Source organism: Rhinichthys klamathensis, unplaced genomic scaffold, assembly GCF_029890125.1.
Source record: "Rhinichthys klamathensis goyatoka isolate OS25496 unplaced genomic scaffold, OSU_Roscu_1.1 h1tg000196l_1, whole genome shotgun sequence".
Taxonomy (NCBI): domain Eukaryota; kingdom Metazoa; phylum Chordata; class Actinopteri; order Cypriniformes; family Leuciscidae; genus Rhinichthys; species Rhinichthys klamathensis.
In genome coordinates this window covers 890218-906197 of record NW_026606722.1, presented here as the reverse complement: position 1 = coordinate 906197, position 15980 = coordinate 890218, and the positions used below count along the sequence as shown (strand labels likewise).

Genomic DNA, 15980 nt, shown 5'->3' with positions numbered 1-15980 from the left:
ATCCATTAGATAAGAAAGCGTCTTCACTCCTGAATCTCATTAAATTGACAGATCTAGATCTCTCAGGTGTTCAGGGTTTGATCTCAGAGCTGAAGCCAGATCAGGACAACCTTCATCTGTGACACCACAATTACTCAACCTGTAACAAACAAGTATGCTTTTTACAATGATGCGTTGTAAAATGCTTGTAAAATGAACCAGTTTATTAAAGATTGCAATAATGTTCGAGGTGATTTGAATTGAAGACAATATCTCAATAAAAAACGGTTTTGAATGACAAAAACTATGACGAAAATCTTTTAACATGTTTGTCAACGAATAAAAACAAGACCAACATGTTAGAGAGACAACATTTTTGGGAAGAGATCTAGTCAGAACTGATGTCCTGTACAAGCACACATTTGAATTGTAACGTGCTGAGCTTCCCGGCGTGACTTAAGTTGGCATACACTTGCACATGTCTCATAAAACGTTTAAAAATGTAAACGTCTGGGAGAAAGAGAAGAGCAGGCATATGGATAAATCTGAAAAAGCGTGATGAGGTGAAAGAGAGCTCACCTCATTCTGCGTTTCTGTGCACCCAAAGCCATCAGACGCTGGAGCACGAGTAGGCTACTGAATTCAGCTCTCTTTCACATCTTTCCCGCACAAATACACACAAAAAGTCCCATGTAGTCAATAATTTTATCCCTTAAAACTCATCTTTGATCACCAAAATAACATTATTTATCTGTGAAAAGAAAACTATTCATGCCTTAAAATAGCTTGTATGTGTGTTTGAACCAGAAACTGTTTCAGAAGAAGAAGAAGAATAAGAACCGGAAGAAGAGTGAATTATACAGGCTTGTCTACAAAGTTGATGATATATCAGAGTGGTAATGCATTTTATGTATGGCTCTTTACAACGGCAGACACATAACGGTAATTAACATGATTAGCCTTTTGCTTGACTACTTCATCAAACAGCTAATAATGTGTTGCTAACGTTACTGAAACCAAGTTCCCGTTCGCCATCTCAGTCTGCCTTCCAAAAATCAGTATCCTTAGAAACGCTTATCCCAACTTTGAAAGTCAGAAAGCCATATAGTTCATCATAACATCGTAATATACATAATTCACTTTCCATTTCGCTAAACGTTCGCGAATTTTCATACCCACTAAACATTGGACATCGGATAGAAGTGCAGATCATGTCTATATTGGGTCCGCCGGTCCATGACCAATTCTGGACATCTATTCGACGTCCAAACTAGGTTCACTATTTGGACGTCATATTGACGTTCAACATTTGACCTGTGAACTGGGTAATTTTTTTGGACCTCATTTGGACGTCTATGACAGGTGCAGGAAATTTACATGATTAATATGCAATATTTTTTTATTTACAAATATCAACATTGTTGTTATCAACATGATTAATACATATGAATACAGATTATTTATAATTATTTAAGATCATTTTCCAAAAACTCAGCAGGTGATAACTGGACACGCATACAAAGGTAATGCTGTAGCTCAAACACTAGAGCGTTGGCACTTGCAATGCCAAGATCATGGTTTGATTCCCAGGGAAAGCAAGAACTGATAGGAATGTAAATTTGTAATGCAATGTAAGTCACTTTGGATAAAAGCGTCTGCCAAATGCATACAAAAATACATGGTACAGAAAACATGTCCAGTGTCCTCCACCCTTTTGAAACATGGGACTACAGTTATAGAAGTTGAAACGACGTCTAAAATTTGTCTAAATATTATGTTGAAAAGACGTCCACAAACGACCACATTTGGTCCCACGGACATCAACATTAGATGTGCAGTAGACGTTGAAAAAAGACGTCGCCTGGCGTTACAAAACAACCCCTTCAGTGGACCGAAATTGGACGTCCAAAAATTACATAGAAAAGACGCCACTCCGACGTCACATTGATTGCGCAGTGGGTATCAACAGAAAAATATACCAGGATAACATCTAGGTTACTAATGTAGGAAGAAGGGACTCTATCACTGACACTCCATCTAACCCTGTTCAGTGAGATATTGGATAACACTGTCACTGGGAAAGCTGGCCTATTCCAACCAGAAAAGTAAAGCAATGAATGGCGCAGAACAACACACGGGAAGACGCCGGCTCCATTTGGAGATTGTATCTTGCGAATGTTTTAGGTGTCGCCCATTCTACAATCTCCAAAATGGAGCCGGCGTCTTCCCGTGTGTTGTTCAGCGCCATCCCCCTCTGAACATGGGATGTGAGCACCTATTCTGTTCCTCAGGTGAGTTCCCCAGCTGGTGAACCCTGGTGCAGTTTCTTTTCCGGTTGGAATAGGCAAGCTTTCCCAGTGTTATCCAATAGTCTCACTGAACAGGGTTAGATGGAGTGTCAGTGATAGACATTCTCCATCCAAAGCCCTGTCCCTTCTTCCCACATTAGTAACTATAATAATGCTAATGATATTATGTATTAAATATTTTTTTTTGAATTCCAGGAGCAGCGTAATGAGCTTTTGGATGATTTGTTTTGTTGTGTTGTGTCTGTAGCAGATTCATGCATTCTCCTCCAGGCATGCAGAGGGCGCTAACTCAGCTCCTGGTGGGTTAGTGTCGCACAGTAGCGCCGCTACGAAGTGTCAGAAGAAGACTGGAGTAAATGGACGCTTCCATGTCGCGAATGTGAGGCTGACAAAGATTAATTTTACCTATCTGCCAACCTCATCGAGATCACAATCGTGTCACATATTACAACGGTAAGATGAATTTATTTTGTATGCTATATCTGATTTATAAAATGAAGGATGAGTAATTCATCTGATCTTGCTCACGCTTTTAGAACTAAGCGCTGAACTCCCACTGTCTTATTAATGTCAAAATTAATTGAGGGGTAAGAGATTAAACAGCTATTTTCACGTAAACATCACATTTACATGTATAATTCAGCTACGTGACATAATATACGCGATCAGCGATATCGGAAAGAATTGGTATTTAATGGATTTCAGTGTGTGATGTCAACACGAAACTAAAGTGTGTTAAACTTAAAAAATGTTACACAGACTCTAAGCTGATCTTGTTTATTGTGAATTCCCTTTAAATAACCATGGTACTGCAATGATATCTAATGTTAATACAATGATATAGTTGGTATTTTATAAACCCTGAGTATTTCCACGTCATTCAACCTCAAATTGAACGAAGTAAATAAGAAATGTATGGTTTGCTTAAAGTAAATGACGCATATTTTAATATAATTTAGAATTTTCCATATTTACAAGAAAAAGATTTTACAGGTTGTTTCAAAGCAGCTTCACAGTAATACACAAGACAATAACATCAAAAAAAATTCATCAATTATGAAACAACTTTAAGCTGTCAAGCAGATCTACAGGAGACAATAGTGTCATGATTCAGTTTAATTTTGATTCAGTTCAACAATGTTGCAAAGTTATGAAACAACTTTAAAAGCAGCTTTACCGAAAACAGTAGTGTCAGCTCAGTTCAAGTTTTTGTGTTCTCATTTAGATAGTGTCAGTACAGTCAAATTGATCATATTTTCTCAATATATATTTGTCTTTTAAGCATGTTTGAGGTTAAATAAATAACCCTAACCCCATAAATAATAACTAAATGTTAATTTATGGTTAAGCCTTTTGCAGTACAGATTATTGCTGTTCAACGGCGGACTGATAGTCCAATTTGGCATCAGCCTTCAATTCCTTCCAAATGAAGGACGGCAAGGAGAACTCTAACGCCACTTTTGGAAGTTTTGCCACAAATCTGGACCACACAAAGCCATGCTGGTACTGGGACAAGAAGGATCTGGCCCACACCCCGTCCCAGTCGGACGGCCTGGACCCAGCCACAGAAGCCCGGTACAGACGAGAGGGGGCCCGGTTCATATTTGATGTCGGGACACGTCTGGGACTGTATCCTTTTACTTTTGATGCTGCCATTTCTACCTTTTTAATGCAGTTTAGTGCAAGGACGTCTTGCTCGGCTGACATCTGTGTAGGACTGAGTTTTAAATACTGAGAGGAATTTGATATTATCCTTAACCCAATTTTTAAGACATTATGACACTCTGGCGACTGGAATAACATACTTTCATCGTTTTTACATGTTTCATTCTTTCAAGCAGTTCCCTAGATATGTAAGTACAACATGCTTTGAAAATCTGGTCATTGCTATTTTATGTGTATTTTATTAAAAAAATATATATATATATTTTATGTTTGGCAGGTGCTACAGGAACCTAGGAATATTTGTTTTGATTTTGTAGTGATAAAGCAAAAAGGCACTTGAGATTGTGGTTTTATCATTTTTCTGAATTAAAAATGGTTGTATATACGGCGGGCACACCCATTCAGATTCATTTGCAAAGCAATATATAGACTACATTTATTTTAATATACTGACCACCGTTAAATACCACAGTAGTAGTACTAGATCTCGAGTACGGTTGAGGGAAGATGGGTCTTTGGTTAAAGCCAAATTATTATTATTAAATTCTCATAAACCTCAATTGCAAAAACACAGAGAGCTATGGAGACCCTGAAGGGACATGGTGAAGGGAAAAATATGAGATGGAGGAAAAATTATTTTGTAAAAATTATTATGTTATGTGTAACTTCAAAAAACTTTGCGTTCCCTCGCACAAACTTCTGCGTTCGGCCGAGAAACTTTGCGTTCCCTCGCACAAACTCCTGCGTTCGGCCGAGAAACTTTGCGTTCCCGTTCCCTCGCACAAACTTCTGCGCTCGGCCGAGAAACTTTGCGTTCCCGTTCCCTCGCACAAACTTCTGCGCTCGGCCGAGAAACTTTGCGTTCCCGTTCCCTCGCACAAACTTCTGCGTTCGGCCGAGAAACTTTGCGTTCCCGTTCCCTCGCACAAACTTCTGCGCTCGGCCGAGAAACTTTGCGTTCCCTCGCACAAACTTCTGCGTTCGGCCGAGAAACTTTGCGTTCCCTCGCACAAACTTCTGCGTTCGGCCGAGAAACTTTGCGTTCCCTCGCACAAACTTCTGCGTTCGGCCGAGAAACTTTGTGTTTGCTCACAAAGAGCTCAAAAGGTTTTGCGATCGAACGGCAAGTTTCTCGAGGGAATGAAAAATGTTTGCGCGAAAATGCAAAAGCATAGACTTATTATTTTTCCTCCCGTCTCATTATTTTTTTTTCTTCACCACCTTGATTTGTGCAAATTTGACATGAATTGCTTATCTTTTACTATATATATGTGGGTAAATATAGCTGTAAATTGATATTCTTCAATTGTTATGAATAATGGATTTTTACTTAAGTTTTTGAATTAAACACATTTAATCTACAAGACCATACAATTACTATTTGGTCCAATTTATGGTTATTAAGAGTAATTTGGAGTTTTTATTTCGATGGCCTTTAAAGTCCCCCTGCAGTCAAATCTTTTATCTGTTAAAACTCATCTTTGATCACCAAAATGACATATTTAAACCTTTTTTTTTCCCTGTGAAAATAATTTCTTCTTATAATAGCTTGAATGTAACTCTACACCCTCACTTCATTTAGTATACGCGGAACCATGAATATGCAAATGAGCCTCCACTCACTCACACCAGCTCAGAGATCCACTCAGTCAACTTTACTGTAGTAAACGCTGCACGATGGCAAGTGGAAATACTGGTATAATTCAGCCATGTATGTTTGAACCAGAAACTGATTGCGAAGAAGAAGTGGAAGAGTGAATTATATAGGCTCGTAAGTCGATAATTAATATGATTAGCCTTTTGCTTGACTATGTTATCAAACAGCTAATAATGTATTGCTAATGTTACTCAAACCATGTTCTCGTTCGCCATCTCAAGACCCTTTCACACAAAGATTCCAGAAAATACATTAATAATTGTTTTTTTGGGAGCTAAAAGCATCTCGGTTGAAAGATTGGGACTGAGTAAACGGTGAATGTTAAAGGTTAGCAGGAGCCTGACGTTTATTCGTTTACGCTTCCCTCCACAGGTGACCGGGGCTTGTTGTCTCTTCCTGGCTGGTAAAGTAGAAGAAACCCCCAAGAAATGTAAAGACATCATCAAAACCGCTCGCAGTCTGCTCACCGATGTGCAGTTCGCTCAGTTTGGAGATGATCCGAAGGTTTGTAACCCATTCAACACACGAACTCTCAGTCTTGTCATGGCAGCACTGTATCAAACATCTCTTGTTGTTCGTGGGATGTTTCCACAGGAAGAGGTCATGGTCTTGGAAAGAATTTTACTCCAGACAATCAAGTTTGATTTACAAGTTGAACACCCCTACCAGTTTCTGCTGCGCTACGCTAAACAGCTCAAAGGTATTATTAGGTTTGAGACAGAGTATACAATTTCATTTTGAATTTAAGAAGTCAATTCAAGTTGTTGTTTTTTTATATAGTGCTGCTTTGTGACGTTGTTCATTGGATGGTTTAATTTTTAGGTGACAAGAACAAAGTTCAGAAGCTTGTGCAGATGGCGTGGACGTTTGTCAATGACAGGTTGGATTGACTTTATTTATTACCAGCAATGAAACTGTATTTTTATTATTTGTATCATTAATTATATATTTTTTGTCCCCATTTATCATTCAGCTATCGCCATATATCCATATCAGAGTTATTATAGTTAACCAAGATTAACCATGAAATAAACCACCTGAAATAAAATATTAAAAAGCTTAAACTTATTTTTTTTTCATCTAGTTTTCAAATCAACATTTCAAATCAAAATAGAAAATTAATTAATTGAAATAAAAATTCATTTTCCTTGAAATAAAAATCTTTTCTAAATCTAACATAAACTTGTTACTAAAACAACAACATTACTAACACTTTAACTAAAATGAAAATGAAAACAGAAGATACAAAAATGTTTCTAAAGAACATTAAAGGAGTAGTTCACTTTTAAAAAAACTTTTGCTGATAATTTACTCACCCCCATGTCATCCAAGATGTCCATGTCTTTCTTTCTTCAGTCGAAAAGAAATTAAGGTTTTTGATGAAAACATTCCAGGATTTTTCTCCATATAATGCACTTTACTGGGCACCAAACGGTCCAAGGTCCAAAAGACAGTTTCAGTGCAAACTGCAAACTGTTCAAATGGTTTTAAATGATTCCAGACGATGAATAAGGGCCTTATCAAGCGAAACGATCGGTCATTTCAAAAATAAATAACAAAGTTTAAGTTTTATAAGCTCACATGCTCGCCTTGCTCTGTTCTGTGTGACTCTCCTGTTCGAACTCGTTCATCAAAATGAACAAATCTTTTCCTGAGTCAATTCGTTCATTTCGGTCGTTAAATGAATCAAATGACTCGAAAAAAGATTTGTTCATTTTGATGAACGAGTTCGAACAGGAGAGTCACGAACGTGCATCACAGAACAGAGCAAGGCGAGCATTTGAGCTTATAAAACTTAAACTTTGTTATTTATTTTTTAAATGACCGATCGTTTCGCTTGATAAGACCCTTATTCATCGTCTGGTGTCATTTAAAACCATTTGAACAGTTTGCACTGAAACTGTCTTTTGGACCTTGGACCGTTTGGTGCCCAGCAAAGTGCATTATATGGAGAAAAATCCTGGAATGTTTTCATCAAAAACCTTAATTTCTTTTCGACTGAAGAAAGAAAGACATGGACATCTTGGATGACATGGGGGTGAGTAAATTATCAGCAAAAGTTTTTTTAAAAGTGAACTACTCCTTTAAGAGATATTGTGATTTTCGTTTTGTGCCATTTATGTTCTTGCTCAATGCAAGAAATAGGAGAACTTGGGGGAGAAATATGGGTGCGTTTACACGACAACGATATGCTTAAAACGGAGAAGTTTTTCCTTTGACTTTTCCGTGTATAGACGACAACCGTTGTCAAAACGCCATTCACACGGATCCGCAAAAACGACTAAAACGCTGTATTCTGCTGCCAGGCCATTAGATGGCGATGTAACACTATAGCCTGAACACGTAATACGCGTGCGCATGATGTCATCGTCTTCAGAGATTCATGTTTTTGTTGTTTACACAGAGACCGTTTTCAAAAACTTGCACTTTGAAACTCGCCATTGTCGTGTAAATGAACGGCCAAAGCGCATAAAAAGTTTTACGTTTTTAGGGATGCACAATTTGTGACATTGCAACTTTTCTAGTTTGTATGTCTTTTGACCACAGGTGCTTTGTTTACAACAGCGAGGGAACTATTATCAATGACGTTGAAACCTTGTTTTCATTTTGCCCAAAAGCAACAAAAGAATGTGCAAGGCTTCGTTTTACAAGCAAAATATTGAATGTCATCATCTTTGACTCTTGCGCAGTAATAACATGTTTATGTGTCGCATGTTCCAGTCTCTGCACAATGCTGTCCCTTCAGTGGGAGCCTGAGATCATAGCAGTGGCCGTCATGTACCTTGCTGGCCGACTGTGTAAGTTTGACATTCAGGAGTGGACGTCTAAGCAGTCGTCCCGCCGCTGGTGGGAGCAGTTTGTACAAGATGTGCCAGTGGAGCTGCTGGAGGGTGAGAGACTGGGTTTGACAAACTCACTCTATGTCCCTCTGTCATAATAATCAATTACACTACCAGTCAAAAGTATTGAATCAAGTCTCTTATGCTCACCAACGCATTAAAAATCATACCGATCCAAAACCCTTGACTGGTAGTGTAGGAACATTAACCCTAGCAGTTAGTTTGTCAGCATGATGTAGTTTTTCTTCATCTCAATACTCTTTTCTTGTGTTTTACAGACATCTGCCACCAGATTCTGGATTTGTACTCGCAGGGTAAGCAGCCGATCCCCCAGCAGCCTCCGATGCAGGACAAGGAGAAACCCCCGCCCCCTCCTGCGGCCCAGCCCAGCCAGTCAGGTGTCCCGAACCCTCCCGCTCAACCCCCCTCCAAGAAAAACTCCCCCCAGGCCAGCCCGCCCGCCAAGATTAAACGCCAACATGTAAGTTAAGCATTTACAGTCAGCTGATATATTTTGGAAAACACAAATTTGTGTCCCAAATTTTCTTAATTGGTGGGTCTAAGGTGCTTTCTCCCTCAGGATTATGGGTAGTGTAGTTCTTTACCAGGGATTTGCCTAAAACTGATTTAATTTTTAAAAGTGGGAATCACATTAAATTGTGGCTTTTACAGAAACTGTATAGCACTGCAATGAACAATTTTGAAATTTGCTGAAAATGAAATGTGCTTTGTTTTTTGATATGAAACAAAGTCTCAGCAATGTAATGCAATGTAAATGTTTATATACAACTTATTTTGATTTGTAGGTCTCTCCTAAAGACGAACCTAAAGCCCCAGCAGGTAAACCACTCGCATGCAGAGGACATTTTATTGTGTCATGATAATGAATGTATATTATGAGATGGTGAATTACCATTATTAAATGTTAATTTGACTTTGTTTCAGAGCAAGTTGGGTCTAAGATACCCCGCCTGGAGAGTCCTATGCCCCCTCTTCCTGTGTCCCAACCCCCAGGTGAGGCTTTCTGTAGTTTGAAATAGGCAAAATACGAAGTAATCTGATTCGTTTACATAACATGTATGGGATTTGCCCAATGGGGTAATATGAAAAATTTGAAATGATCTTGATGCTACATAATAGATTACTCTGCAACCTGGTACTTCAGACAAACTGCTTTTAGTAATGCATATACAAACACATACACACACATGCACTACTGTTCAAAAATTGGGGTCTGTGATTTTTTAGGGCCCAAGCCTTGAAAAGGTGAAGGCCCTATTGTTTTCCTTAGGATTATTATTAGGGCCCAAGCCCTGAAAGGGCGCAGAGCCCTATTGTTTTTCTTAGGATTATTTGTTATTATTGTTTATTAGGGCCCTGAAAGGGCGAAGGCCCTATTGTTTTCCTTAGGATTATTACTCTTCTTTTTATTTTTATTATTATTATTATTTTACTACCTTTTGGGCACTTTTGGGGCCCTCAACGTGCTCTCAAACTCTTGAAACTTTGCACATGGGTCAGAACCCGCGGCCATCATGGCCGGGCTGAAGCTGGTACCTGGGCGTGGCAGGGGGGCTCGACAGCGCCCCCTGGAATGGGGTTTGAACACTTGTCCATATATCAAACACGCTTGCATGTAATAATCTGAAACTCGGTACACATATAGATCTCATCGGGCCGAACAACTTTCGTGCTCTAAGTTTTACGCCAGTCCAACAGGAAGTCGGCTATTTAGGGTTGTTTGGAAACGCATGCTCAGGAATTTGAAACACTTCTCCTAGGGAATTCATTCGATCGTCACCAAACTCGGTGTGCACGAAGTCAAGACATTGAGGAGGAAAAATTTCCAGGGGATTTTTGATATCTCGAACGGTTTGGCCGTGGCGAGGAAACGAATTTATGGCGAGAAAAGAGAAACACGAAGTGTTATAACTTCTGCATACATTAACTGATCTTGATGAAACTTCAGCAGTGTGTTCGTGGTAAGAGGCCGATCAGATGGATGTAACTATTGTGAGTCAAAGTTATAGCGCCACCAACTGGCAAGTGTGTCACTTTCTAAATGCTTTTGACAAAAGTGGGGGGGGGGGGGGGGGGGGTTAGTTTTATCTACAGTAACAAAACTCGGTATGTATATTGTACTCTTCGAGCCGGACAACTTTCTAATTTACAGTCATTAGCTACGACCAACAGGAAGTCAGATATTTTGGATTGAATGTGGAGAAAATCTCAGAATTTTGCCAGTCTCGTGTCTGTTACCCCTTTTCCACCAACAAGAACCAGGTGCTGGTTCAGAGCTAGAGCTAGTGCCAGTTCGGAGTTGGTTCGACTGACGAGCTTTCAAAGAACCGGTTTGCCTTTACACAGGCTAGAGAGCCATCACAGAGCCAGATCTTGCGTCACTGTATACATCTCATGTTGCCCAGCAACGCTAGCGCGGCACACACAAACACACCAGGCTTGTTCGAGATGGATCGGCACTGTGAATCTCGAACTGCGAGAGCGATGCAAAAGCAGAAGGAGTCGTATGCTCTCCAAACACTCCCGCAGCTCCGATCAGTCCACGCCGCTCCGATGCATCTCGAACAAGCCTTCCATCAACAATGCCGGTCTTTGCGTTACTATTTATGCTCATGGCTTTGCAAACCTACATCGGCATCCAAACACGGCGAATCCAGCACGTTCGTGCAGCTCGCCGCAACTTGCATTAACGGAGATTACAATCTAGCTGCTATTAGCACGATTAGCTGCTATTTAAAAAATGGCGGTCACAAGTTTCTGTTCGTCTTGTTGGTCATGGTAACCCCGCCCCCAGCCATGTGACGTAAGCGGTTCTTACTTCTAGACCAGCAATGATTTGGTGCTACTTAAGAACCACTTTTACTGGTTCGGAGCTGGTGCTTTGGTTGTCGAAAAACAAAGAACCGATTTGAAACTAGGCTCTGGCTCCGAAGTGAGTGAGAGGAGGGGGGCTTGTCAGGTTCATTTTAACCCTTTCTTTGCTGTGTGCGACTTCTCTGGCATTTTTGGGGGCCTTAACATGCTCAAAAACCCTTGAAACTTTGCACACGGGTCAGAACCCACGCCCATCAGGGCCGGGCTGAAGCTGGTACCCGGGCGTGGCAGGGGGCCTCAACAGCGCCCCCTTGAACGGGGTCCTGAAAACTTGATCCATATATCAAACATATCCCAAACTGGTAATTAGAAATACGTATCAACAAAAGAGAATCTTTAAGGGCTTTTTTCTTTAAGGGCTGTTTTCCGTCAAAATAAGAAATCAGTGGTTTAACATTAAAAAATGAAGATTTTGATATTGTAATATGAAGATTGTAATATAAACAGGACCAAACACATCTACACACACACACACACACACACACACACACACACACACACACACACAAAAAGTTACATTCAAGTTTGCAGTTAACCACAACACAAAGCACAGGCAAGGGAGGTCAAAACAGATTTTAGCCCAGTGTGACATTTAGCCAAGGTGAGAATGTACAAATGGACCAGATCAGTTATAAAATATGTATATAAAACAAAACAAGTAAATAAATAATAATAAAAGATACTACATATGCTACTTTACCATGAAAGCACTGGCGAAATTTAAGGAGAGTGACAACGATAAAAGAAAACAATTCGATTTAAGTAACATCATTGTCGCTGAATTTGATTAATAGTTAAGAAGCATTTAAGAATAATTAAGAATTCTATTAATACTTAATATCATTTTTTTCTACCTTAAAAACAAAGCCGTTGTCTGAGTAGCAATAATAAGAAAGAACAGATTGCCAAGTGTCATCGTTGTCTCAAATAATTTTTGCTAAATAATTAACAAAAAGACTTTCAGATAAAAAAAGAAGAAATTAAGACCATTAATATTAGTATTGTATATAGGTTGCAAATCAAATAGTATTAATTATTATAAATATTGTTGAAAATAAATATTGTTTTATATTACATTTTAAATCACAATTGTAATTTTTCTTAAAATTTTCAATTAGATTTTTCATCAAGGACTCTATTGATTAGATGGTGTATAAATGATGCTAAAAGCTTGTCTGAACTCTGCCCACACACAGATCGCAAGGCTCCCTCTGCCATCCCAGCGCCTCCTGCTGAAGCGGAACCAGCCACACCTGCTGAAATGGAGCCAGCACAAGGTCCCGCTCCTCCCCTGCCCCACGGGGCCCCGCCGCCTCTACCCCACCGCCCTCCCCCGCCTCCGCCCTCCAGCTATATCATGGGAATGTCCACGTCCAGCTCGTACATGTCCGGCGAGGGGTTTCAGAGTCTGCAGTCCATGATGAAGACCGAAGGGCCCTCTTACGCTCCCATGCCTCCTTCATACGGGCTCCCTTACCACCCGCACGTCTATCCACACCAAAACCCCCCGCCTCCAGGCCCTCCCCCAACCACTTACCCTCCTCCCAATCTGCCCCCGCCCACCCCATCTTACCCTCCTCCAGGCTACAACCCCAGCTACCCCCCTCCACCCCCACGCATGCCACCCGGGCACAGTGTGCCCCCTCCGGGCATGGGCCTCCCCCCCGCTGGGTACCCTCCTCCGCCCGGCCAACCTCAGGTGCCGCTGCCCCCCCACGCCATGCCGCCCGTGGCAGGAATGAACAGAGGGGCGTGGATGAGATGAGAGGTGATGAAATGACACCCTTGATACATGTGCCTGTATACAGTATATACCGTCTGTACCAGGTTTTTATGTATTCGGATGCAGGTTTCACAGGAAGATATGGACATTTCAGCTGCCAAGTTGAACACTGGTGAACTTTGAGTGTCAGGGAGGCCGTGAACTACAACAGACTTCCGCTTGGGTTCAGGGTTTCACCATTCGGTGAGACTTCCTCTCCACTTATCCGAATTAAAGGGATAGTTCACCTCAAAATCAACCTCACGTTGTTCTAAATCTGTGAATTTCGTCAAATCTTCATGGATATTTTTCCATACAGTGAAAATTGGTTGTCTTTCTCCAAAAAGGACCCAAAAACCCCACTATAAAAGTGGATTTGAGAGCTGATTTCAGAAGACTTGGAATATAGTAGTATGAATTATTATTAGTTTTATTTTTAATTCTCATTCTGGTCAATAGAAATGGTTTTTGTATGAAAAGATCCGACAAGAGGAAAAAATTCATCAAAATCTCTCTGTGTTCATTGGAAATAAAAGTCTTACAGGTTTGGAATGACATGAGTGAATAAATAATGCCAGAACTTTCAGTTTGGAGGAACTATCCCTTTAAATTCATTCACATCACCACTTACATTCCAAACACCTTTCTGAATTATGAATTCTTGGTTGTACATATGATTTATTCTGTAATATCTTTAGGGAAACCTTTTTTTTTCTCGATGTTATGTCTTCACATGCCTCTGGCTTTGCTTTTTAGTTGGTGTGTTGCAGAATTCATATTATTTTCTTAGCAACATGGGGAAAATATCCCAAAAATCATCTTTGGCAGTCCTTTTATTCAGATGCGTTTCTGGCATCTTTGAATGAGTTAAGTGCATTGATTGATGGACATAGTTAGTATCATAGTTTCCCGTATGTGCCTTAGTTTGGTTAATAGTTGATTGGCAAAGGACTTGCTGTGCACAGCCACCTTGTGTTTGCTGTTTTTTTAGGCAGATAATAAAAGTCTTTTTTCCCCTTGATCATTATTTGAATTGTCTTGTGTTAAAGAAATGATTGACTCCACCACTGTCATGCTATCAATTTGCAGAGAAACTAATTTTGTTTTGGAATAAGCAAGTAGGCCTATATCCACAAGGTTTAAAAATGATACAGATTAACATGAGAATAGCGTGGGAAAGTGGCTTACAGAAACCTTGCCTGAGTTTCAAACGATACAAACAAGCTCCTGGCTGAATGAACCAGTCATGCAGAAGAAAAAGCATCCCAAGATATTCGTATTTCAGTATACACTGAAACATCACAACATTAAAACCACTGACAGGTGAAGTGAATATCATTGATTATATTTTTACAATGGCACCTGTCAAGGGGTGGGATATATTAGCAAGTGAACAGTCAGAATTTCATGTGTTAGAAGTGTTTGTTATGCCCAGTTCACATTGTATGATTTTGGGCTGTCCCGGATGAAAGATGACCAATCGTGGTGATTTCTGTGGTCCACTCTCCTTAACGGGTCAAAGACGGACGTTGTCACGGTCTTGCGACTAAAGATAACCTGAGATAATTTTCAGACAGGGTCATACATTTAGGATGATCATCTCACAGTGTGTTTTGCTGATACGACCGACGTCTACTGACTAGCCAATAAAAATGCAACAGGAAATGGCGTATTGTTCAATGCGACACGCCGCTTAAACTTAAAATTACTTACCTCGAGCTCCATTTACAATTTTCCCTAGCAATGACCTTGTCCATATTCTCCTCTTTTGCTTTCTCTTTTTTTTTCAGCACACAAATAACACAATTGCCAAAGTTATCAATCTTGCTCTATTTGTTTACCTCTAGCGCATGCTGATGATGTGTTATTCTTCTATAGTAACTTGAGTCGTTTGCCTACGATTCAATAGGTGTCATCATCGTACAGTCTATAGGCCTACATGTCGTACCCAAGTTTATTATATCCATGTCGTACAGTGTGATTTGTAATGATCTTATAAGATTATCGCACAGTCGGTAGCAGGCATTAAAAGCAGGAAAAATGGGCACGTGAAAAGATTGACTTTTACAAGGGTCAAAAAAAGTGATGGTTAGACAACTGGGTCAGAGCATCTCCAAAACGTTAAAGTCCCCCCGCGGTGAAAAAGCTTTTAATGTCGTTACAATGTGGTGTTTTTAAAACAAACCATGTACAAATTCATAAGTCAACACCATTGCTGAGTATTTTCTCTTTAAAACTGCAGTGAGCCAAAGACGTGGCTTGAAATCGCTGGTGTTTCTGGCGTCACAAACTACCTTGTAACCAATCAGATCAACGTGTGCTCGTCAGCGAGTGGATCTCTGAGCTGGAGTGAGTGAGTAAGTGGAGGCGGGGCTCATTTGCATATTCATAGAACCGCATATACTAAATGAGTCAAGGGTGTAGTTACATTCAAGCTATTTTAAGACATGAATTTTTTTTCAAGGAAAAAAAACATTTAAATATGTAATTTTGGTGATCAAATATGAGTTTTAAGGGATACAATTATTGACTACAGGATGACTTGTAGGGTGTTCCCAGTATGCAGTAGTTAGTACTTGCCAAAAGTGGTGCAAGGAAGGCCAACCGGTGAACCCAGGTGCCCAAGGCTCATTGATGCACGTGGGGAGTGAAGACTAGCCCGTCTGGTCCAATCAGTCTGAGTGTCCAATGTCCACGATGACCCCTGTCCACTGCCGAAAGTGCCTAAAATGGGCATGCGGCCAAACCTTGGGTGCTGGAATTCATGTCGTCATGAATATAGCGCTTTATACAATACAGATTGTTTCAAAGCAGCTTTACAGTGATAACAGGAAAATGATTCAAACAGAACTCAAATCTGCTGTAAATAGTGT

At 40.1% G+C, this 15980-nt stretch overlaps 1 protein-coding gene across 1 annotated transcript; it reads left to right on the top strand.

Moving 5' to 3' along the window:
* Positions 1-2601: 2601 nt before the first annotated feature.
* ccnk (cyclin K) lies at positions 2602-13409 on the top strand. Its single transcript, XM_056262631.1, has 11 exons — positions 2602-2741; positions 3638-3917; positions 4060-4141; positions 5983-6114; positions 6205-6310; positions 6433-6490; positions 8332-8501; positions 8729-8931; positions 9257-9290; positions 9396-9464; positions 12542-13409. The coding sequence occupies exons 2-11, from the start codon at positions 3715-3717 to the stop codon at positions 13108-13110; spliced, it is 1626 nt and encodes a 541-aa protein (XP_056118606.1). The 5' UTR covers positions 2602-2741; positions 3638-3714; the 3' UTR covers positions 13111-13409.
* The last annotated feature ends 2571 nt before the right edge of the window (positions 13410-15980 follow it).